The sequence below is a fragment of the Ambystoma mexicanum genome, chromosome 9 (genome assembly GCF_040938575.1).
Source record: "Ambystoma mexicanum isolate Mex_15411 chromosome 9, UKY_AmexF1_1, whole genome shotgun sequence".
Classification (NCBI taxonomy): domain Eukaryota; kingdom Metazoa; phylum Chordata; class Amphibia; order Caudata; family Ambystomatidae; genus Ambystoma; species Ambystoma mexicanum.
The window spans coordinates 1,308,909,319-1,308,929,356 of record NC_090931.1 but is presented as its reverse complement, the minus strand read 5'-3'; the positions used below and the strand labels follow the sequence as shown (position 1 = coordinate 1,308,929,356).

Below are 20,038 nucleotides of genomic sequence, written 5' to 3'. Positions count from 1 at the left end.
TCCTTTTAAGATCCCTTACCGGACCGGCAATTTGGAAATCACCATTCTTCGATACTGCAACCACTTCCAGCGGATTTGGGTTTTATTCCCCGTGAGGGTTTCCCTGGGGTGCTGCCCACTGGGTACACAGAGTTCTGGCTTTGTCCGGCCTCTGAATACCTTGTGGGACTTCCTTTCTATCATCTCACATGGCTGCAACCAACAGCTGCGAGTAACTGACACCTCTACAAGCAACATAACTGTGAGTACATTGGCGTGGCTAATAGCCAGACCTACGGTAAGTATGCTGGGTGACCCCTCCACAACCAGCCCGGATAGCAATGTGCTGCAGGGCCCAGGGGGAGGGCGCAATGCTGGCCATGGCCCCCCAGAGAGCTCTTTCTTCAGCTGCCTCTCTCTCTTTTTTTTCCAACTGTCCTTCCTTGCTCTTTTTTATTTCGAATGTCTTCTCCCTTGCCCTGCCCATTCTTGGGCAGGGGAAATTCTGTCTTTTATTTCCCATCTATCATTCCGTCCAGCCCCATCGTCCATGTAGCCAACATAACATAAATAAACACTACACAAACATTAAATCAAGTATTTTATCTAAAAACCCTGTTGTCTGTGTCTTTAAATCTAAGTGTCCCTTAGGACGTGTGTAGCCCTTGTGTAGCGCTTCCAAGGTAGGCCACATTTGGGCCACAGGCTACATTTAGAGTTGTATAAGAAAAACTGCAAGTCCCAGAATACTGACAAAGAAAACAGAACTGAATGGATCAAAGCCCTCTGACATGGGTCTAGTTAGTTGCAAGCTAAGTAACTAGGCCCCTCCCCCTGCTACACATGCACAACCACAGACTGTAAATGAGGGCTTCCCCACCTGTCACTCAATCACTAAAATGGAAGGAAGGCATTTTTGAGTCTGCCGAAAGAGCAGGAACGCTGTTCCATTCCATTGCGTGCGTGGAAACAGCGGCTGCATTCCATGTGCAAGCCTGCACCATCTAAGTGAGGGGAGGAAACATTAACATTGAACAAAAGTTGCGCCGAGAATGAGGCCACAGGTAACCAATCCAATGTCCTGGAAAACGCTTTGCTTGCCATCCATGAACACAGGCCTGCAAGCAACTTGCAATGATTTTTCTCTATTCGCTGCATCTATGGAACGCAGAATTTACCAGGACGCCAGTGCCAGAATCCTCATCTTCAATTATTTTTGCCGTGGGGGACGGGCGGGGGTGGGCCCCGGAGCACCCCTGTACTCGGCGCCCCTGCTGGCGTGTATGTCAGTACAGTGCATTTCCTCCTGTGTTATTACAGAGGACTGGCCCCAACTCCCCAGGCTACATAAGCTTTAGTGATGACTCACATAGTTTATGCTAACAGTTCATACTAAGGACTCTCCTCATAGCCCATGTTTCAGATGCTATGGCTCCCATACACTATGAATTGACTCCTGAAGCAGGCACAAAGCAGAGTTTTAAGTGGTGCAACATATAATGTCCATGTAACTATGTATGGTTACAAAAGCCTAAAAAGGCAGCACAATTTTCATCAGGGAGGAAAGCGCGAATTTATATGCCTAGTTGTAATGTACGCTCCCAATAAAATTGTCTGCTTCAGCCCAAGAAATGTAAAAAAAAGGCAAGCTCAGGAGGCAGAAGCTTTTATGCACTGGCCGCAATTAGGTGAAGACAAACTCACACAAAGCCTAAACGCAATCAAGGTCCAACATGCTTTAGAAATCGCCGGAGTAGACTCCTCTTTCCAAGGTAAACCGGTTTGCAGGGCTGCATATGTGTTCTTATCAAAAAAGTAACACAGTGAAGCCCACGTGCATTTACTGTGCTTAAGAAACGACTGATAACATAACATTTCTGATTTGGTTTATGCCGAAAATGAAGGCTTGCGGTGTATAATGCTGGTCTAGTTTTAAAGTAATGCGTTGCTTACTACTTTTAAGCTATTGCAGCAGGATAACATTTTATGCATAGATTCATGTTGAAGACTCAAATGTTCAAATAGATAAGACTGCCTTATACATAGTAAGACGTTTATCTCCATGCAGTACATATTAATATGTTTAAATGAATATCTACATATACACACTACAATTGTACTTAAAGTTTCCACAACATTTTATTTAACAAAAAAATGCAATTTCAATGATGAAATAGTTGCACTAAGAAACCGCTTCCGGTGTATGCATGCTTTAGAAAATCAAATAGAAACAGAATTTATTACAGTTGGAGCAAACACAATCCGGATTTTGATACCTTTTATTGGACTCACTCAAAACATTATGCCGAAATGGTAGATGCGTTAGCTTTCGAAGTCCCAGAGAAAACATCATCAGAGGGTCTTTACCATCTGATGAAGTTGTCTCTGGAACTTCGAAAGCCAATGCATCTACCATCTCAGTTTAATATTTGCAGTTAGTCCATTAAAAGATATCAACCCTTGGATTCTGTTTGATTTTAAAATTATCCTAACAGCGCGAAACCCTTTCTCTCTTCACATTAGACTAGGAGAACATTACCTTCGAACATATTCAAAGAAAAGCAAAGAAACAAACATATGTTGTAAATTAATAGCTGTTGTGTTAAAAAAAAAGAGTTCTGGAAAAGGTTATTAGCTTCTGATTTAAGTACATGGTAGGGAGATGATTACACTGTTCATGATGCTGTCAATCCGGAGCAGGGGAGAATGTCAGATGGTCAGGACTTTCTCATGAGTCCCAGGCCCATCCCACACCCGCAGACCTGCGGTCAATGCACCTTAAACAGTGACAGGATATTGCTCTATGGTGCTGACCTATTTCCTAGAAACCTACTGCAATTGTTATTAAGTTTTCCCTCAAGAAGGATTCTGACACAATGGTACACAAGTATGAGCTCCTTGCAATTGAACAAAGCAGTAATGGCCCTACTCCAGTGATTTCCATGGAAACTGACAATCGTTGCCATGTAATATGTATCCGCCATCCATAAGCCCTTCAGGTGATATTGCACTGGCGTTTCTATTAAGTTACCGGTCTATAAAGGAGCCCAAACACTGAGATGTATTCCTTGCTATGGACCTTGACATGTCAGAAGAGGATGGGTTGCTGGAATTTTCCAACGTTTTGTTTTCCGTTAGTGCATGACTCTCTCTGTCCTGAGCAGGTCCCTCGGGTGACGTTTTGCCACATTCCACAATATGGTCCACCCCATAGTGAGGCTCTTTGCTAATGCTCATAAATGTTGCTGCGTTGACGGGACTGGACATTGATATTGTATCTCAATGACACATTAAGGCATGGGAACATGCTTCCCCTTGATTGCATGCAAAAATCCCTCGGTCCAGCCAACAAGCTGGAAACACCTTGTAAAAAAAGTTATTGGGTTGTCAGAATCCATGAAACGCTTCTATGCACGTTTGAAACTATGAGACAGCTGCAGCAGCCCTTGTCATGAACCGGGGAAACTGGCGGGTGTGGAATAGGTGGAAGTACGGCCGCCATTAAACTATTCCATCACGTTGTTCTTACAACGTTGAGTTGCGGTCTAGTCTATTCCAACATGGCCGCCGCCGAGTGTATTTACTCCACTTCACTCGACAGATCGGCGCGTTGCAAATTCTTGGATTCCCTCGTTGCCAGTGCTCCGGATCATTTCCCTTGGCGATGATCCGCCCTCTCCTCTACTTACCTTGGCACACTTCGTGTGGTACTCTGGTCGAGTTCCTCTTTTCTCTTATTTCTCCAGTGCCTTTCATTTTTTGTTTGTTACGTTCTCCTCTTACTCTGTTTCCTCTTTACTTTGTTTGTGTGGTTTTTCTTGTGAGTTTCTGTATCCTTTGTATTACCAGTCCTCCCATTTTTTTCTACCCAGCTATCTGATTTCCCTAGTTCCCTCCTGCTGTTACTTCTGGCTCTCATCGTAGAGCAACCTGTGCTCATCTTACTTATACCCTTCCAAGCATTCAAGAGCTATACAAAGACCAGCCGACATATTCACTCCTGCAAGATCTTGTTTTTTTTTTCAGCCATTGGCTTTTTCCCCTGCAACTTCTCGGCTGTTTCGGAGAGGAGCCACCAGGTATTTTCAGTACTGAAATCACAGTGGCTTCCTTTCGAGGCAGACCCTATCTGCTCAAAAAAAAGAAACCAGATACACGGAGATCTCGACGACAGAAGTTGGATTATTCCTCTACGACATCAGGTGAGGAGGAAGGGGGAACCGGTAAACTCCAATCCTTAAGTGAAGAGGAAGACATTAGTGACAGACCTGATAGGTTGCAACGCCAAACAGAAGTTATGGCCACCCCGCAGCAGTTAAAAGAACTAGTGGTACGGTTCAAACCCTCAATCTCGAGGTTCAGCGCTTAAGACGGACAATGCAGCACTGCAGCAGAGAGTGGCCGCTCAAGAACAGCAGTCCACAGATCTTCCCCCTTTACGTCTGGTCTCGGGTAAATTTGATGGTTCTGAAAGGAAGGTGAAGGAATTCTTGGATGCGTTTAACATCCACTTCGCTTTCAGGAAGAACGCCTTTTCTACAGATCATACCAAAGTAGGTTTTATGATCACCCATATGACGGGTAATGCCTTGGCATGGGCTACTCCGTTGGTATCTCAATCCGATCCAGTACCACAAGACTTGACAGCCTTCAAAGATCTCTTGAAGCAGACTTTTCTCAGGACAGAATGTGCCCATGTGCCAGTGAAGACCTGCTTGACGTACGTCAAGGAAGTACGGATTTACTTACCTACATATCTCACTTCAAGAAATTAGCTGCCTAGGCAGGCTGGCAAGAACAGGCCCAATACACCGTATTCCGCCGTGGGCTGAAGGAAGAACTTAAAGACGAGCTTGCTAGGATTCCTCGCCCAGAGACATTCACAGATCTTGTCACCGCGGTATTAAGGATCGATTTCAGGCTAACAGAGCGAAAGAACGAAAAGAAAAAGTATCGCAGTCCGGCCCCCTTCCCAGAAGCAAACATTGCCTTCCTCACTTGCCACACGTTCTTCCAGAGACGAACCTATGCAAATAGGTACAACACGGGCTCCCTTGACTCCGGAAGAGAGAAAGAGAAGAAGAGATGGAAGCCTTTGTAAGTATTGTGGTTCTTCTGCCCACCTATTGAGGGACTGCCCAGACGTACCCCCTAGGAGACCGGAAAAACAAACGCCCTCGATAGTTAACAAGACGGACTATCGAGGGGCGACATTATACCACCCTTTCGGTCACTTCAGCCACATCTTCTGATGATTCGCGCCTCATGGTGGTTGCAGTCAAGTTTCATTTCAGAGGGAGAGAGGTCGAGACTCGAGCACTACTAGACTGCGGTGCAGCTGGTAGCTTCGTGGACACCATATGGGCAGACAAGGTGGGTCTACAAAGAATCGCAAAGACTGAAGACCAAAAAGTGGAAGGTGTGGACGGTACTCCATTGTGTTCCGGCCTAATCACTCATACTACAGAAGAGGTGCAAGTCTTCATAAGACAACATTCAGAAAAGATGAGGTTCAATATCATCCGCGCAGCCCATTTTCCGGTTATCCTGGGTATAGGTTGGCTCAGAAAACACAACCCTACGATAGACTGGACTAACAACCTCTTGAGTTTCCATTCTACATACTGTAAAGAGAAATGTCTACCCCAACCCATGTTTGAAACTGTGAAGACCATATGCGCAACAGATACAAACTCTATTCATTGCATTCCCGGTTATCTGACCGAGTTTTCTGAAGTCTTCCAGGAACAACTACCCGTCAAACTTCCTCCTCACAGACCGGAGGACTGCAGAATCGACTTAGTCCCCCATGCCTTGGTTCCTTTTGGTAGGATGTACCCCCTTTCTGTATCCGAAAAAGAGGTACTTAGGCACTATCTGGATGAAAATCTTGCAAACGAATTAATAAGACCCTCCCGATCTCCTGCAGGGGCATCATTGTTCTTCATTCCTAAATGAGACACCAAGGAGTTGAGGCCGTGTATTGACTACCGAGGGCTAAACAAGTTAACCATCAAGGATCGTTACCCCATGCCTATCATATCTGAGGTACTAGAAGCGTCAAGGCTCTGTAATATTCACAAAATTGGACCTACACAACGCTTATCACCTGCTCCGTATTAGAGTAGGTGATGAATGGAAGACAGCTTTCCGCACTCCATTCAGTCTGTTTGAATATCAGGTTATGCCGTTCGGGCTAGTCAACGCTCCATCCATATTTCAAAGATTCATGTATCGTTTGTTCTCTGATCTGTTGGGTCAAACCACGATGGTCTATTTGGACGACATACTCGTCTATTCCCACGATCCAGAGGCGCATAAACAGCATGTAAAAGAAGTACTACGCAGGCTTCAGTCACATAAACTCCTGGTTAAACCGGAAAAATGTGCATTTGAACAATCCTCTATATCCTACTTGGGGTTTATCCTTTCAGACAAAGGAATTACCATGGACCCAAAGAAAGTTGAAGCGATTTTGGCCTGGCCACCCCCTTCCTCAGTCAAAGATAGCCAACGATTTCTGGGATTGGCAAACTTTTATCGGAAATTCATCCCTGAATTCTCCAAACTCACACTTCCGATTACCTCTCTACTAAAGAAGTCCTCTGTTCGGTTCAACTGGTCAAAGGAGGCCGACGATAGCTTTAATATCCTAAAACAAAGCTTCTGTACAGCTCCAGTTCTAAGACAGCCCGACCAGAGTCAATCTTTTATATTGGAAACTGATGCTTCAGCAGCAGCATTGGGGGCCGTTCTTCTACAGTCTAACCAAGGACTAGAACACCCCATAGCCTACTACTCTAAGACTTTGAGCCCTAGCCAAAGGAATTATTCCGAGAACCTTTGGCTATGAAATTGGCTTGTCTTGAATGGAGACATCTACTCCAAGGAAGTCTGTTTCCGTTTCAGATCAGAACCGACCACAAATACCTTAAAATCCTCAGACAACATGAATGTTACAATACCCGTCAAGCTAGATGGGCACATTTCTTTGCTCAATTCCATTTCACCATAACATACATACCTGGTTCCCAAAACCTGATCGCAGATGCCTTGTCCAGAAGGGAGTATACAGACAAGGATTTTACGCATAAAAAAGAACTGATGTTTCCTCATACCAAGATTGTGTCGTCAGTATCGTCTTTTCTACAACAGGTTAAAGAAGCATCCATTCCTCTAGAAAAGCCTACCACTGCCATTATGAGACCACCAGTAGTGAAGAAGGATGGACTGTACTTTATCCGAGGGAAGTTGGTGATTCATTCCGGTGAACTCAAACAAAAAGTACTTAAATGGTGTCATGGCACAAAGATTGCTGGCCATCGCAGCATAAGAGGAACCTTGGAATTACTTCAAAGGTTGTTTTTTTGGCCCAACATGAAGGCAGATACACAAGAATATGTACAAACCTGTCTAGTTTGTATGCAGAGCAAACATCTCACTCAGAAGCCATTGGGATTGCTTAAACAGGAACCTGTTCCACTCGGACCCTGGAAATGCATCTCAACAGACTTTATAGTAGACTTACCTGTATCAAAGGGTAACACTTGTATCATGGTTACAGTGGACTCCTTTTCCAAACTGGTGCATTTTACTCCTCTGGCCGGGGTACCTTCCGCATCTGTTATGGCAGACGTCTTTTTGAAAGACATATTTAGGCTTCATGGTCTCTCTCAAAAGATAGTCTCGGACCGTGGTAGTCCATACACCTCCAAGTTCTGATCAGTCTTGTGCAAAAGACTAGGGATAGAAAGAGCTCTTTCTTCCGGTTTCCATCCCCAGACCAACAGCCAGACCGAGAGGCTAAACGGAACATTGGAACAATATCTCAGATGCTTCATAAACCAACAACAAAGACAACTGGGTATCTTTACTCCCCACAGCAGAGTTTTCATACAACAACTCAGTCCATACTGCAATAGGGATAAGTCCATTCTATTGTACCTATGGTATCCACCCCCAATCCATTGTGCCAACATTTTTGGAGGAATCAAACATACCATCTATAGAGGAGACCCTAGACCAGATCAAAGAGGCACATAGCACAGCCAGACAGTGTCTTCAAGAGGCTAACAAACGCTATAAAGAGCAGGTGGATAAACATTGCAGACCGGTGCCTGAATGGGAAAAGGGTACTAAGGTCATGCTTTCTACCAAGTTCTTAGCTCGCTGGGTTCGCCCTTCAAAGCTGTCTCCCTGTTACATAGGGCCATTTGAGATACTTTCAAAGATCAATCCTGTTGCCTATCGGCTTAAGTTGCCAATGACACTAAAACGGGTTCATCCAGTTTTTCATTCCTCCCTTCTACGTCCTTTTGTGCCCGGCACCCGAAGACAGTCTGCTCCCAAACTGTGTGTTTCTCCCAGCTCAAACTCTGAGGAGTATGAAGTCTCTCTGATCCGTGATTCTCGGTATCACTGGGGTCGCTTGGAATATTTGGTTCACTGGAAAGGTTACCCCACCTCAGAGGATACCTGGGAACCTGGTAAACCAGGAGGACGCCGCCTTTGAGGGGGACATACTGTCATGAACCGGGGAAACTGGCGGGTGTGGGATAGGTGGAAGTACGGCCGCCATTAGACTGTTCCATCACGTTGTTCTTACAACGTTGAGTTGCGGTCTAGTCTCTTCCAACATGGCCACCGCCGAGTGTATCTACTACACTTCACTCGGCAGATCGGCGTGTTGCAACTTCTTGGATTCCCTCGTTGCCAGCGCTCCGAATCATTTCCCTTGGCGGTGATCCACCCTCTCCTCTACTTACCTTGGCACTCTTCGTGTGGTACTCCGATCGAGTTCCTCTTTTCTCTTATTTCTCCAGTGCCTTCCATTTTTTGTTCATTACGTTCTCCTCTTACTCTGTTTCCTCTTTACTTTGTTTGTGTGGTTTTTCTTGTGAGTTCCCGTATCCTTTGTATTACCGGTCCTCCCATTTTTTTCTACCCAGCTATCTGATTTCCCTAGTTCCCTCCTGCTATTACTTCTGGCTCTCATCGTAGAGCAACCTGTGCTCATCTTACTTATACCCTTCCAAGCATTCAAGAGCTATATAAAGACCAAGCCGACATATTCACTCCTGCAAGATCTTGTTTTTTTTTTCGGCCACTGGCTTTTTCCCCTGCAACTTCTCGGCTGTTGCAGAGAGGAGCCACCGGGGATTTTCAGTACTGAAATCACGGTGGCTTCCTTTCGAGGCAAACCCTATATACCCAAAAAAAAGAAACCAGATACATGGAGATCTCGACGACAGAAGTTGGATTATTCCTCTACGACATCAGGTGAGGAGGAAGGGGGAACCGGTAAGCTCCAATCCTTAAGTGAAGAGGAGTACATTAGTGACAGACCTGATAGCCCTTTACTTAGTAGTAACACTGACAGCAGTGGGTAAGAGCACCAGTTACGAGCCCGGAAGCCTGAAGAGCCCAAGTGAAAGTTAAAATCTGACCAATGGGAGCTGGGCAAGGCCACCAATTAATTTCACGGGCTATACGAAGAGCAGCCAGGTGGTTGGGTGTACCAGGCCAGATTGTAGCCCTCCTTGAGACACGTGAAACTTGAAACCATACGCCAAACATGTGCTCGATTAAATCCCTTTACTATGTGTCCATGCATACAACATAATATTGTAGAGTAGCCCCAATGATATCCCGATCCCTTCTCCAAGGGCATGAGTTACCTGGCAATATTTGTGCAGCCACATACTAATTGGCAATGGGATCATATTTTTCCAGACAATGTGGGACAATGAAGGAGCTGGCAGTCACATTTTTAAAATGACGTTTGTGATTTTGTTTTACAAAAATGTTTTCAAGATATGTATGTTTTTCAAATTGAACAGCCCCGCCAACAGGCTCTTACTTTTACATACATTGAAAATATACGTTTCAGCCAACGGCATTAGAAACGTGTAAGGGGTCAGAGTAGAACGCCATGTTAGGATATGGTATTATTATATGTCTATTAAAGAGGATGCAAGCACAGCCCTGACCCATGGAATCTCTTCCCTTAGCTACACAAAGTAAGTAAAGTGATGCCCCTTCAATAGTTTTTTTATAGTCTCGGGACAATAGCTCAGGGGCAATGCGCTCGCTATAGCACCACAGGTTCGATCCCCGGGTCTGCGCTTAGAAACCTCTGGGTATTTTATAAATAACCAATTCGAATTAGCATTATAAATGCAGTACATACCACGCTCAGCTTCCAAATTTGACATTCTCCTAGATCCTAAGGTTAAAAGGTCGGCAGAGTAAAAGAACATCTTTCATTTTTAAACAAATCATCACATCCTAGAAAAAGTGCTACTTACTTGTCCTTCGGATCTTCAAAACCCTATAAAGAACAGAAACAAAAAGTGGAATGAATACATTGTCTGAAAATGAATTAAATTTCCTAAATGCACGAGGTGCTTCATATAGTTAATTGCCAGTGTATATGTATGAGAAGGCATTCATACTTAACCTAAAAAGTCGTCTTGGTTTGACACATGAGACATACATACGCCATGGCTCAATTGAAGAGGCAGCGATCGACAACCCCCTCTACCACCACCCCCCACCCCCATGGCCTGAGGACTTGCATATGGACATGAAATGACACACTAGTGCCCATGCGCGCTGCCAGCTAAACATCGACATTCACTTGATCTTCATTCAATAGCAGTGTAATGTATCGACAACTGCCAGGTTTGCCGTTGGGAAAAAAACAGTATCTATTTATTGTGAAAGTTACTGGGTTTGTCTTTTCAATTTCAAGAGGAATAAATAGATATAACAAGTAAAAATGCTGCTTATTCGAAGATGTGATGCTGTGCAACGCAATCTCTTTGTTCTAGCCGCCTCCTTAGCGGCAGACATGGTAACCCGGAAGTAGCTGTGTCTTGGCTTTCTTTTTTCTTTTTATTCACGCTCGGCATCTTCAAAGAGGTGCAGGAGAGTTCAGGCTCGGATCAAGACTCACTTTTTAGTGTTTAGCTTCTAGCTGAATGCAGGGTTCTGCAACCTTTGGCCCTTTGTGTGTTTTGGTCTGCAAATCCCATCAGCCCTAGCCAGCATTGCCAATGGTGTGGGATCATGGGATTCGTAGTTATAAACATTGCTGCAGGTCGCTAACGAATGGGAAACACTTGGCATTCTGAGATGGTTTGGATTAAGCACTAAAAAGAGGTCAAGGGTTTGTGTTGTGCGGCCTGATGTCCCACGTGCTTCTACCGGGTGGGTATGGCCTCTGTTTCCCACTACAGGCAGAGCTGATGTGTTTTTGCCCAATGGGATTCAAGAATCAGATCAGATGGTCTTGGTGAGTGACGCAGTCTGAGAGCTAGCAAGGGAAACAAGACACACTGTCCTGCAAAGGGACACTTTGTTACCATGCCATGGCTTCACGTGTAAAGCCCATGACATGGAAACAGACAGCGCTTTTAGTTAAAATGCCAGTCAATGTTAGACATAGTGAAATGATGAAGACCGGTGATGGGCAAAGGGAGACTACACTGGAGTGTGGGGGCAGGGATTTATTTTATAGGCGCTGAATGCCTATGCACGGTGCCACCTCCGAACCCAATAGGAGTCATTATGAGAGAGTTTCCGGATAAAAAATGTAAGTGAAGAGTAATAATAACTTCACATGTCTTGCATGCAAGACCACGCAGAGCAACCAACACAGGTTTGAATCCCGGCCCCCAGCTTATGGATTGGTCTCCAATATTAAGCATGTAATAACAAATAAATTAATATTTAAATATCCCTTCATGCCGCGCCCCAAACCAGGCCGCCCGTCCTTGCCTCAGTCGGCTCGCCTCTTGGCCGGGCTCGCCTCTTGGCCGGGCTTGCCTCTTGGCTGGCGAGGCATGCCCTTCCTGAAAGTCCTCCTGGGCTGCGTTTGTCCGGAAGGGCCGGGAGGTGAAGAATAGAAGGCCGCTCTGCCCCTGCGTGCGTAGCTGTGAAGCCGAAGTCTTGTGCGGCCTCGCCGAGCAGACCGGGTAAAGAACAGGGAGCTGAAAGGCCCGGGCTGCCATGTCGTGTCAGCCCGAGTGAAGAAAAGCCAGCCAGCTATTTTAAACACTGCTGAAACCTCCACCTTGACACTATCCACAAGTAGGACACAAACTCTGAAATAGCTGCAAGGCGACACACAGACCTCTACAAAACACATGAATGCATAAGCTAGACCCTAAAAAAAGACACATTTAACTGGTATTCAGTCCCTCAAAGGGCCTCCTTACACCAACATATGTGCAAAATGTCGAAGGGACAGGGCATCCTGGCCCTGTACGGTTTAGCACAAAATACACTGACTAAAGCACACACATACCACTCATCCATGGCTCAATAACTGAGTCAGTCTCACTGTGTGTCTGGACTGGCTGTGACACCTCCCTATTTCTTGCAGAGGTGGCCTCCCAACACTCCTGCAGCTTTACTCCCAGTCCCAGCCATTCTGTGGGAGCCCTTTGTGGAAGCATCCCAGGCCTACCCACCCAGGCCACCACCCAGGCCACCGGGCCGTCCATTCCACGCGAGGCGGAAAGGGGTTTTACGTGGAGATGATTCTACCAAGCAACCGGCATTTGGTGGTGGGAAGGACCTGGAGGACCTAAAGGCTTTTTCAGTTAGTTGCTTCAGTTCTAATGGATTGTGGTCGCTGGCCATGGAAGAGTTAATGATCCAGAAGCGTGCATCCAATATCATTCAGTGTATTCTATTGTGATCACACACATGCTATGTTATTTGATATTTGTTTAGCACCTACTGCCATTAATCATGGCTTCGAAACGCTGTACTTGTATCACTAGGCCTCCTCTTTAGTTTATAGAAAGTGAAGTTTGCTTAAGTTCCTCAGAGAATTGCCTCCCACTGGGCACGTCACACCCGATGGTGCCTGCACCTGTGTTACCATCACTCCTTGATCCCGATGAAAGGGAGGGGAGAGGCAGACAACTCTTTGATCTCGCTCTGCTTACAAGAAAACGGCTTGCAACTGTGTGCAGCACTCCAAGAAAACACAACGAGCTGACTTTAAAGAGTGCAGCTGTGTTTTTCTTTTTTTGTGTCCGATGCCACACGGCCAGCACAGAGGGCGCCCAGCACAGAGGGCGCCTGCGTCTGCATGACCAGCAGGAATAGGTTTGGCAACCTTGCACTTGGAATATCCAGCGTTCATCTGAGCGTTTTTGATAACCGAGTCTTGTTGCCTTTTGACCTCAACAAAACCTTGTTCATGTTCTATTTTCCATTTCTCTTTCCACTGCTAAGAGTTTCATATCATTGTGAAAATCACAACGGGCATGCGTTAATGGGCTTCTTTATTGCCATTGGTGGGGGTCTGAGACCTTACTGCGCGTGCGCTGGGAGAAACCTCGGGCTGAGGCCTTCCCTGCGTTTCAACTAAGCTCAGCACGTGGCTGTTGCTGACACTTGAGTTGACCTCCATATCGGTCCGTTTCTGTTGTTTGTTTGTTTGTTTATTATTTGTAATGCGCCGGAATACCCTAGGGTAACAGGGCGCAACAGATACAGGAATATGCAAAGCTTAGTTGCAGACAATAAAATATATACAAGGCATAAACACAATAATAATGCAAGTAAGCCGGAATATATACATATATACAGTTAACAGTTCTGTGTCCAGTATGTCCAAGTGACAAGAGGGGGAGTCGGGCCTGGCTCAGTATGTTTAGACCACGGCTGTCTTCAGCCAAGACATCATCTTGGAACAGAGGTTTTGGTAGGGTAAGTCCATTCTGAGGGTGGGTGGTAGGGAGTTCCACAGTTTAGCCGCTTTCACTGGGAAGCTGTTACATCCTATGGTAGAGCGTTTGTAGTTAGGGACGGAGAGGCAGTCTCTATATGCTGTCCTTGTCGGTCTCAAGGATGTCAGTCTGTGAAATTTGTTGATCGGGTAGATGGGGGCCGCGTTATTGAGGGACTTGTGGGTGAGTGAGGCAGTTTTTAGGGAGATTTTGTCTATGATAGGGGTCCAGTTCTGCTGGCTGTGTGCAGTAATGTGGTCTCTTCTTGAGTTGCCCATGGCCGCTCTGAGTGCATTGTTCTGGAGGGTTTGTAACTTGCTAGTAGTGGCTTTGGAGGACCCAAGATAAAGGGTGTTACAGTAGTCTAAACAGGATAGTATGAGGGCTCTGGCCAGGGTCAGGCAACTGGTGTCGGATAGAAAAGGTTTGGCTGTACAGATCAATTTGCACATGTAAGCCCGTGGAGGAGGCTAGTGAGTTCACCTGTCTGTTAAAGGTGAAATTGGGGTCCAGGTAGAAGCCCAATGTTTTGACTTCGTGTCCCACTCTGATCGTATTGCCATCAATTATGAAGGATGAGTAAGCTGGGCTTAATTTCTTTAGGCTGGCAGTGGTACCCAAGGTGATGAGTTCAGTTTTATCATCATTCAGGCATAGACCGTGAGTGGCCATCCATGCCTGGATGATGATGTAAACCCTATTCACCAAGGCCAAATCCTTTCCATGATCTCCAGAAAGCGGAAGGAGGATCTGGGTATCATCTTCATAGTTAGTGTAGGTGATACCGAGATGATCCAGATCATCGAAAAGGGGCTTGCTAAATATGTTATACAGTGTGGGGGACACACAGGAGCCCTGGGGTACACCACAGGTGATGGGTATGGGGTCTGCAGCATCTGTAGGCGAAAAAACCCTCATGGTTCTACCATCGAGGAAAGATCTAATCCATGTAATGGCCTCGGGGGAGAAGTGGGCGGACGTGTGTAGGTGAGTGCAGAGGACCGAGTGGTCAACCAGGTCAAATGCTGCAGAGAGGTCGAGGAGGAGGAGTAGTGCTACTTGGCCATTGTCTTTAAGCAGATCGATTTGTGTTTTAAGGTCGATGAGAGCTGTCTCAGTCCCATGTTGGGGTCGGAAGCCTGATTGTCTGGCTCCTAACAGGTGGTGTTCTTCCAAGTGCTTCTGTATTTGAACATAGGCGACCTTGTCCAGGATTTTCAAGAGGAATGGTAGCGTTGTTAGGGGTCTGTAATTAGTGGGGGTAGCTGGGTCAAGAGTAGGTTTTTTTAGTAGAGGTAATACCCAGGATTGTTTTAGGTTGGTTGGGATGGACCCAGTGGAGAAGGAGGCATTGATAAGCTTTGTGATAAATGGGGAGAGGTAGCGGGCAGCGTCTTTTATGAGCTGTGGTGGACATAGGTCTCCCTGGCAGTTAGAGGGCTTCAATGACAAGATGATTTTTTCGACTTCGATTATCGTCACTTTGGTAAAATTGAATCGTGTATATTCACTTGTAATCTGCTTCACGGGTGGCTTGGACAAGGCAGGGTTGTTCAAGGATGCTTTTTTACAAGATATTTTATTTTGTAACATAGCGATTTTGTTGGCTAAGGCATTTTGGATATCGGTACACCAATTCCTATCTTTAATGCAGGTGTCCGGTGGTGCTATGGGGGTTTCTACTTCTTTTAGAATAGAGAATAGTTCCTTCATGTTTGAACTGGCTTGGGAGATACGGGAGTCAAAGGAGGTACGTTTTGCTAGGATGATTTCTTTTTTGCACAGGACCGCTGGTTTGGTGAATTTGATTTTATTGGCTACTGATGGGTCTCTTTTCCAGATGGTTTCACAATTTCTTTTTTGCTGTCTTAAGTTTTTGAGGAATGGTGTATACCATTGTCTTGCTGAACGGCCATTTTCTTAAGATTTTTGGGGAGGGGGGGTCATTCATAATTTCCTGTGCCCCCAACATTGGAAATCCTTCGATCTGTGCCCCCGCTTCTTTCGTGATATGAGTTTGCTTTACAGAAGGTTGGGTGCATCAAAGCCAACCAGGAAGGTGGAAATATGGGCACTAATCTCCGCTTGTACCCAGAATTTGGCCCTTCCTCACCAATGCTCCCCTGCCTTGCCACACCACACTGTCTCACCTGTTGCCAGCTGGCTGCCAGGCTCCACTCTCACTCCGCTTACCTTCTTGGCCCCTGCTGGCTTCTTCACACTGTGCCCCCTGCAAGTGCCTAACCCGAAAGAGTGGGTAGGGTCGCAGTGGGGTATAAAATGGTCTCAGGCACCAATAAAAAGTGACCCAGAGTTGCAAATGGCAATTCATTTCTTTTGAGACAGACTGCGAGTAGTACACCCAAGGGGGAGGTTTCTGATAAAGTGTGCTGCAAACTGTGCACTTTAAAGAATATTTATTCAGGAACACTGGTCAAAAATACTGGCTGAATGATGAAGTAATTTATCAGACTGGCTCACACGGGCCAAAACAGTGGCCCACTTTGACCCAAAAACACTATCCCACACCAGCATTTTGTGTTTTTGGTTTGGGCATTGCCCTATTGCCCTATAGGCCAGTCCGAGCGTGACAATGGGCCATTTGCCCTGTAGGCCAGTCCGGGCCGGACAGTGGGCCATTCTCATTATGGCCTCCACCTGCTCTATCACTCGCAGCTCTACATTCCGCGAAGGCTTCCCCGGAACGTCCTCACCAGCATGACGCGGCAGCTTTCCCTCTGCTGACCGCTCCATTTTCAGGATCCTCTCAAGACGAGCAGCCGCCATCTTGAGTTTCTTTCAGGTAAACTGATAAACACAAGCGCCCTTCACTTTTCCGTACAACCCAGGTCCCCCGCCGACTAGGTGCAGCATGTTGCAATACTCGCTATGCTTTTTTACATGCTTACCACGACAAACACGCTTTTTTACATAATCCGTTTGTCTGGTCTGTGTCCCCTATAGTACCATGTGTGTGGTTGGGATTGGGTCAAGCGAGCAAGACCTACCTTTGACAGCCATGTATCCAGCACAGCTCTTATTTTAAAATCTGCAACAGGCATGACTTTTTTAACCTCCTTACCCTACACCACTACACGGGTGTGTGATTATTTGCCTAACCCCACATCCATCAGCAATCCCTCACGTTCACCCCTGGCTATGTGTGATGGATTTAAAATGTCTGACCCCCTCTAGTAATTGTGTCTGCCGTCTCTCCTCTCTATTTACTTTAAATTTGGTCACATTTACTTGTGTTCACTATAGTATGGCACATTCTTTCACCGCTTGTGCCCAGTAGCATACTACATACAGTATGTTGATGCTCCGCTTTGGTACTTTCATTGCCGACCCATCGTTTATGAGACCTGTTCCTTCTTTCTTGCTCCCCTAGTTGTTGTAATCTCTCTACAGCAAGGTAGAGCACCGGCCCAGGTTGTTTGGCTGAAGAACTGTTACTGAGACCACCCCAAGCTAGTGCAAGAACCCTAATATACCGGGAAGATGGCATCACAGATTCCCCCTGTCCTCAATGTGTTTACAGGGTGAGTGATCCGTGTTTTTGTGATTTAGACCAGCAGCATAAAACTTTGTTATACCTCTGAACAAGTCCGATAGAGTGCTCATTGTACAAACCTTGTTCCATTCTTCTCTGCCCCCTTCAGGGAGAAACTAATCCTACCACATCATTCCTGCCCTGAGGAAGGCTCCAACTAATGATGCCCATTTGGCACGCCAAAACATGTTATCCGTGTGTTTTGTTCCCTATTTGTCTTGGAATAACATCGGGAACGAATTTACGATCTTTCTTACACGTTGGCAGATAACCATACAAATTCAGTTGATTGATTAAAATCTCTCTTTATCCTACCAGGGGAATTTTTTTATACACCCTGGTATTTCCTACTCTGTAGGAACAAGTTGTTTCCTACAGGGATTTCCTCAATTAAGTTGTTGAGTTGAAAATTATCCAAATTGCTTTGATGACTATATTTTTCTTTGTGAATTTATGTATATATGATGAATGCTTTGTTTTATGTCTTTTCTTCTTTTTCAATACTTTTATTAAATTTCTGTAAAAAGTGATTTGAATATAAAATGTGTTTTGCATATTAAATTAATTTTGTACTCTAAGGACTTCTCTTTGGTTTCTCTTATGTGACTTTTTTTCAAAGCACATTCCTTTTGTATTATTTTGGAGATAAACAAAAATAACTGACAGAAATTAGGACTGTCTACAGCGTGGGTACCTTGTTTGGTTCTGTTTAAAAAATAGGTTGTCCATATTGTCATCTTGGATAGCATGAGCCAGCGGTGGACTTGCTGTTGGGAAGCAGCAGCGATTGTCCCAGGCTCCCAGGAGGTTCCAACTGCGGCAGAGACCTAAGAGTATGTTGTAGAGACTTAGGGATTTTATAGGGTGGAGGAGGCAGGGTGCCAATAAAAGCTGCATTATGCATAGGTTACTTTTAGTTTGTACTAGAAAATTAAGTGCCATTTTAGAAAATAGCAGCCATCTTGAAATCGATGCCTGGTGCTGCACTGCAGCCAGGACAGTAGGCCTGACCATGGATCATAGAGATACGTGTGTGAATGCAGGAGCAGGTTGCAGCCTGGGCAGCAGTTGGAAAGGCCAAATCCACGGGGGACTCATAAACCTTTCATTGTCTCATACTTTTAGCACATGCATGTAACCCAGAAAGAATGCGCCCTGCAAGGCCATGAGGGGGGCGAAAACCCCCTGTGCAGTTAACCCACGAGAAGGAGGGCCCGAGCCTCTGACCTACCGAAGCCCAAACCTTAAGTTATAGTGCCCAAACGCTCTTCTCCGAAGACCCCAAGACTCCAGCATTCCAGAGTACCATCCAATCCAAGACCACCAACCATAGAACTGTTAGATCACCCCTTTCTCAGAAAGATCACAGTAGAATATCCTGGGCCCATTTGAATTGTGCTGTGATGTTCCAGGGAGGGGAGGTAATCCATTTAAGCCTGGGGTGGGAAGTTCCGCTTTGCCGCTCAGAAGGACTGCCTTTGCTGAACCTTTGTTCGTTGGACTGATTTTTCAGGAGCCTGCTATCAACGTGCTACAGGTGATTGGAGCCACACATTACGTTAGTGGACTTGCCTACGTTGGTGACACTGTTACTGATACTGATCGCATTGTTTGTTTGTTTCACAGTGGACAATCCGTGCTGTGATTGACAGTCACATTATAACCGCCCAGAAAACTGCAAGGGTTTTGGTTTGCATAAATTGGGCTCGCATGCGCGCACGAGCAAGTTGACGTCTAAGTTCCTGCTTTGCTGCAACGTTGCGGCTGTGGCTTTGTTTTTCTCTGGGGTTTTCAATCCTATTGGTGAGCGTAAAACTACCTGGGTGACAATTGTGGCTTTCTACTTGTAGTAACAAAGGTAACGATTTTTTCTGTTTGGTCAGATTGTTTTTTTTTGCCCATGGTGTTTGTTGCACATTCGCTTAAAACTAATGTGCCTGACAACATTGCCCCACCATGTGTGCCATGTACCATTCCGCTAATGTTCTAGTCCCGATTCCCACCTTTTACTCTATCCCCAAGGTTTACAGGCTCCTCTCTTAGTAACCTACCCCTCTCTTGCCTCAAAAACTCTGTAGTCAGCCAGGTGTGTGTACCCCTCCACAAGTTGTTGTAGACAGACGTCAGGCTGCCTCTACGTCAGGCTGCCTCTTCCACCGTGCCTGCACCTATGGCACAGACGAATATCAGCCTGTCTGTGGCGTGCGCTCATATTAAAAATAACATTTCGGATCAAACCATTCTAGCCTCTCTAAAATCCAGAAATGTCAAAAGAAAATATAGTAATAAATCTTTACCAAGTATTTCGCCCATTGCATCTTTAAGTTCGGGCGAAGATAACACTGGCATATCAATATATGCAAGCCAGTGTGAATTGCCTATCCCAATGCGCAGTGAAGGGCATCGAACCCCGGTTAGGGAAGTGCATTCTGACTCCTTTTAAACGCAGGTGGACTCTTCCATCGCCTCTTTTGCACTTCCAACACAGCGGGCTATGAAGCAACCTTCTTGTGTTTTTCCTCCTGTAACCTCCAATTTGACGGAACTGGCCCTTACTGCCATAAATACTTCGGTCCTAAGCTTACACAAATTAATTTAACTTATGTATGACAAACTGAACAAACAATCCACCCAATTGGAGGAGATTGTGCTATGGACCCAGAGTCAAAATCAGTTGGCCATGATGGCATATTTACCACCCTCTATGCATCCTCCTGGTATGGAAGACTGTTATTATTTGTGGTAATATGTGTGACCA

The 20,038-nt window shown here is 45.6% G+C and overlaps 1 protein-coding gene across 1 annotated transcript in view; it reads right to left on the bottom strand.

Annotated features, from left to right (window-relative positions):
• ADCY5 (adenylate cyclase 5) overlaps nt 1-20,038 on the bottom strand; it is a 1,747,191-nt gene that overhangs the window by 393,905 nt on the left and 1,333,248 nt on the right. Inside the window, exon 9 of the mRNA XM_069616675.1 lies at nt 10,287-10,309. Within this exon, the coding sequence (XP_069472776.1) occupies nt 10,287-10,309 (23 nt within the window). The remainder of the gene's footprint in view (nt 1-10,286; nt 10,310-20,038) is intronic.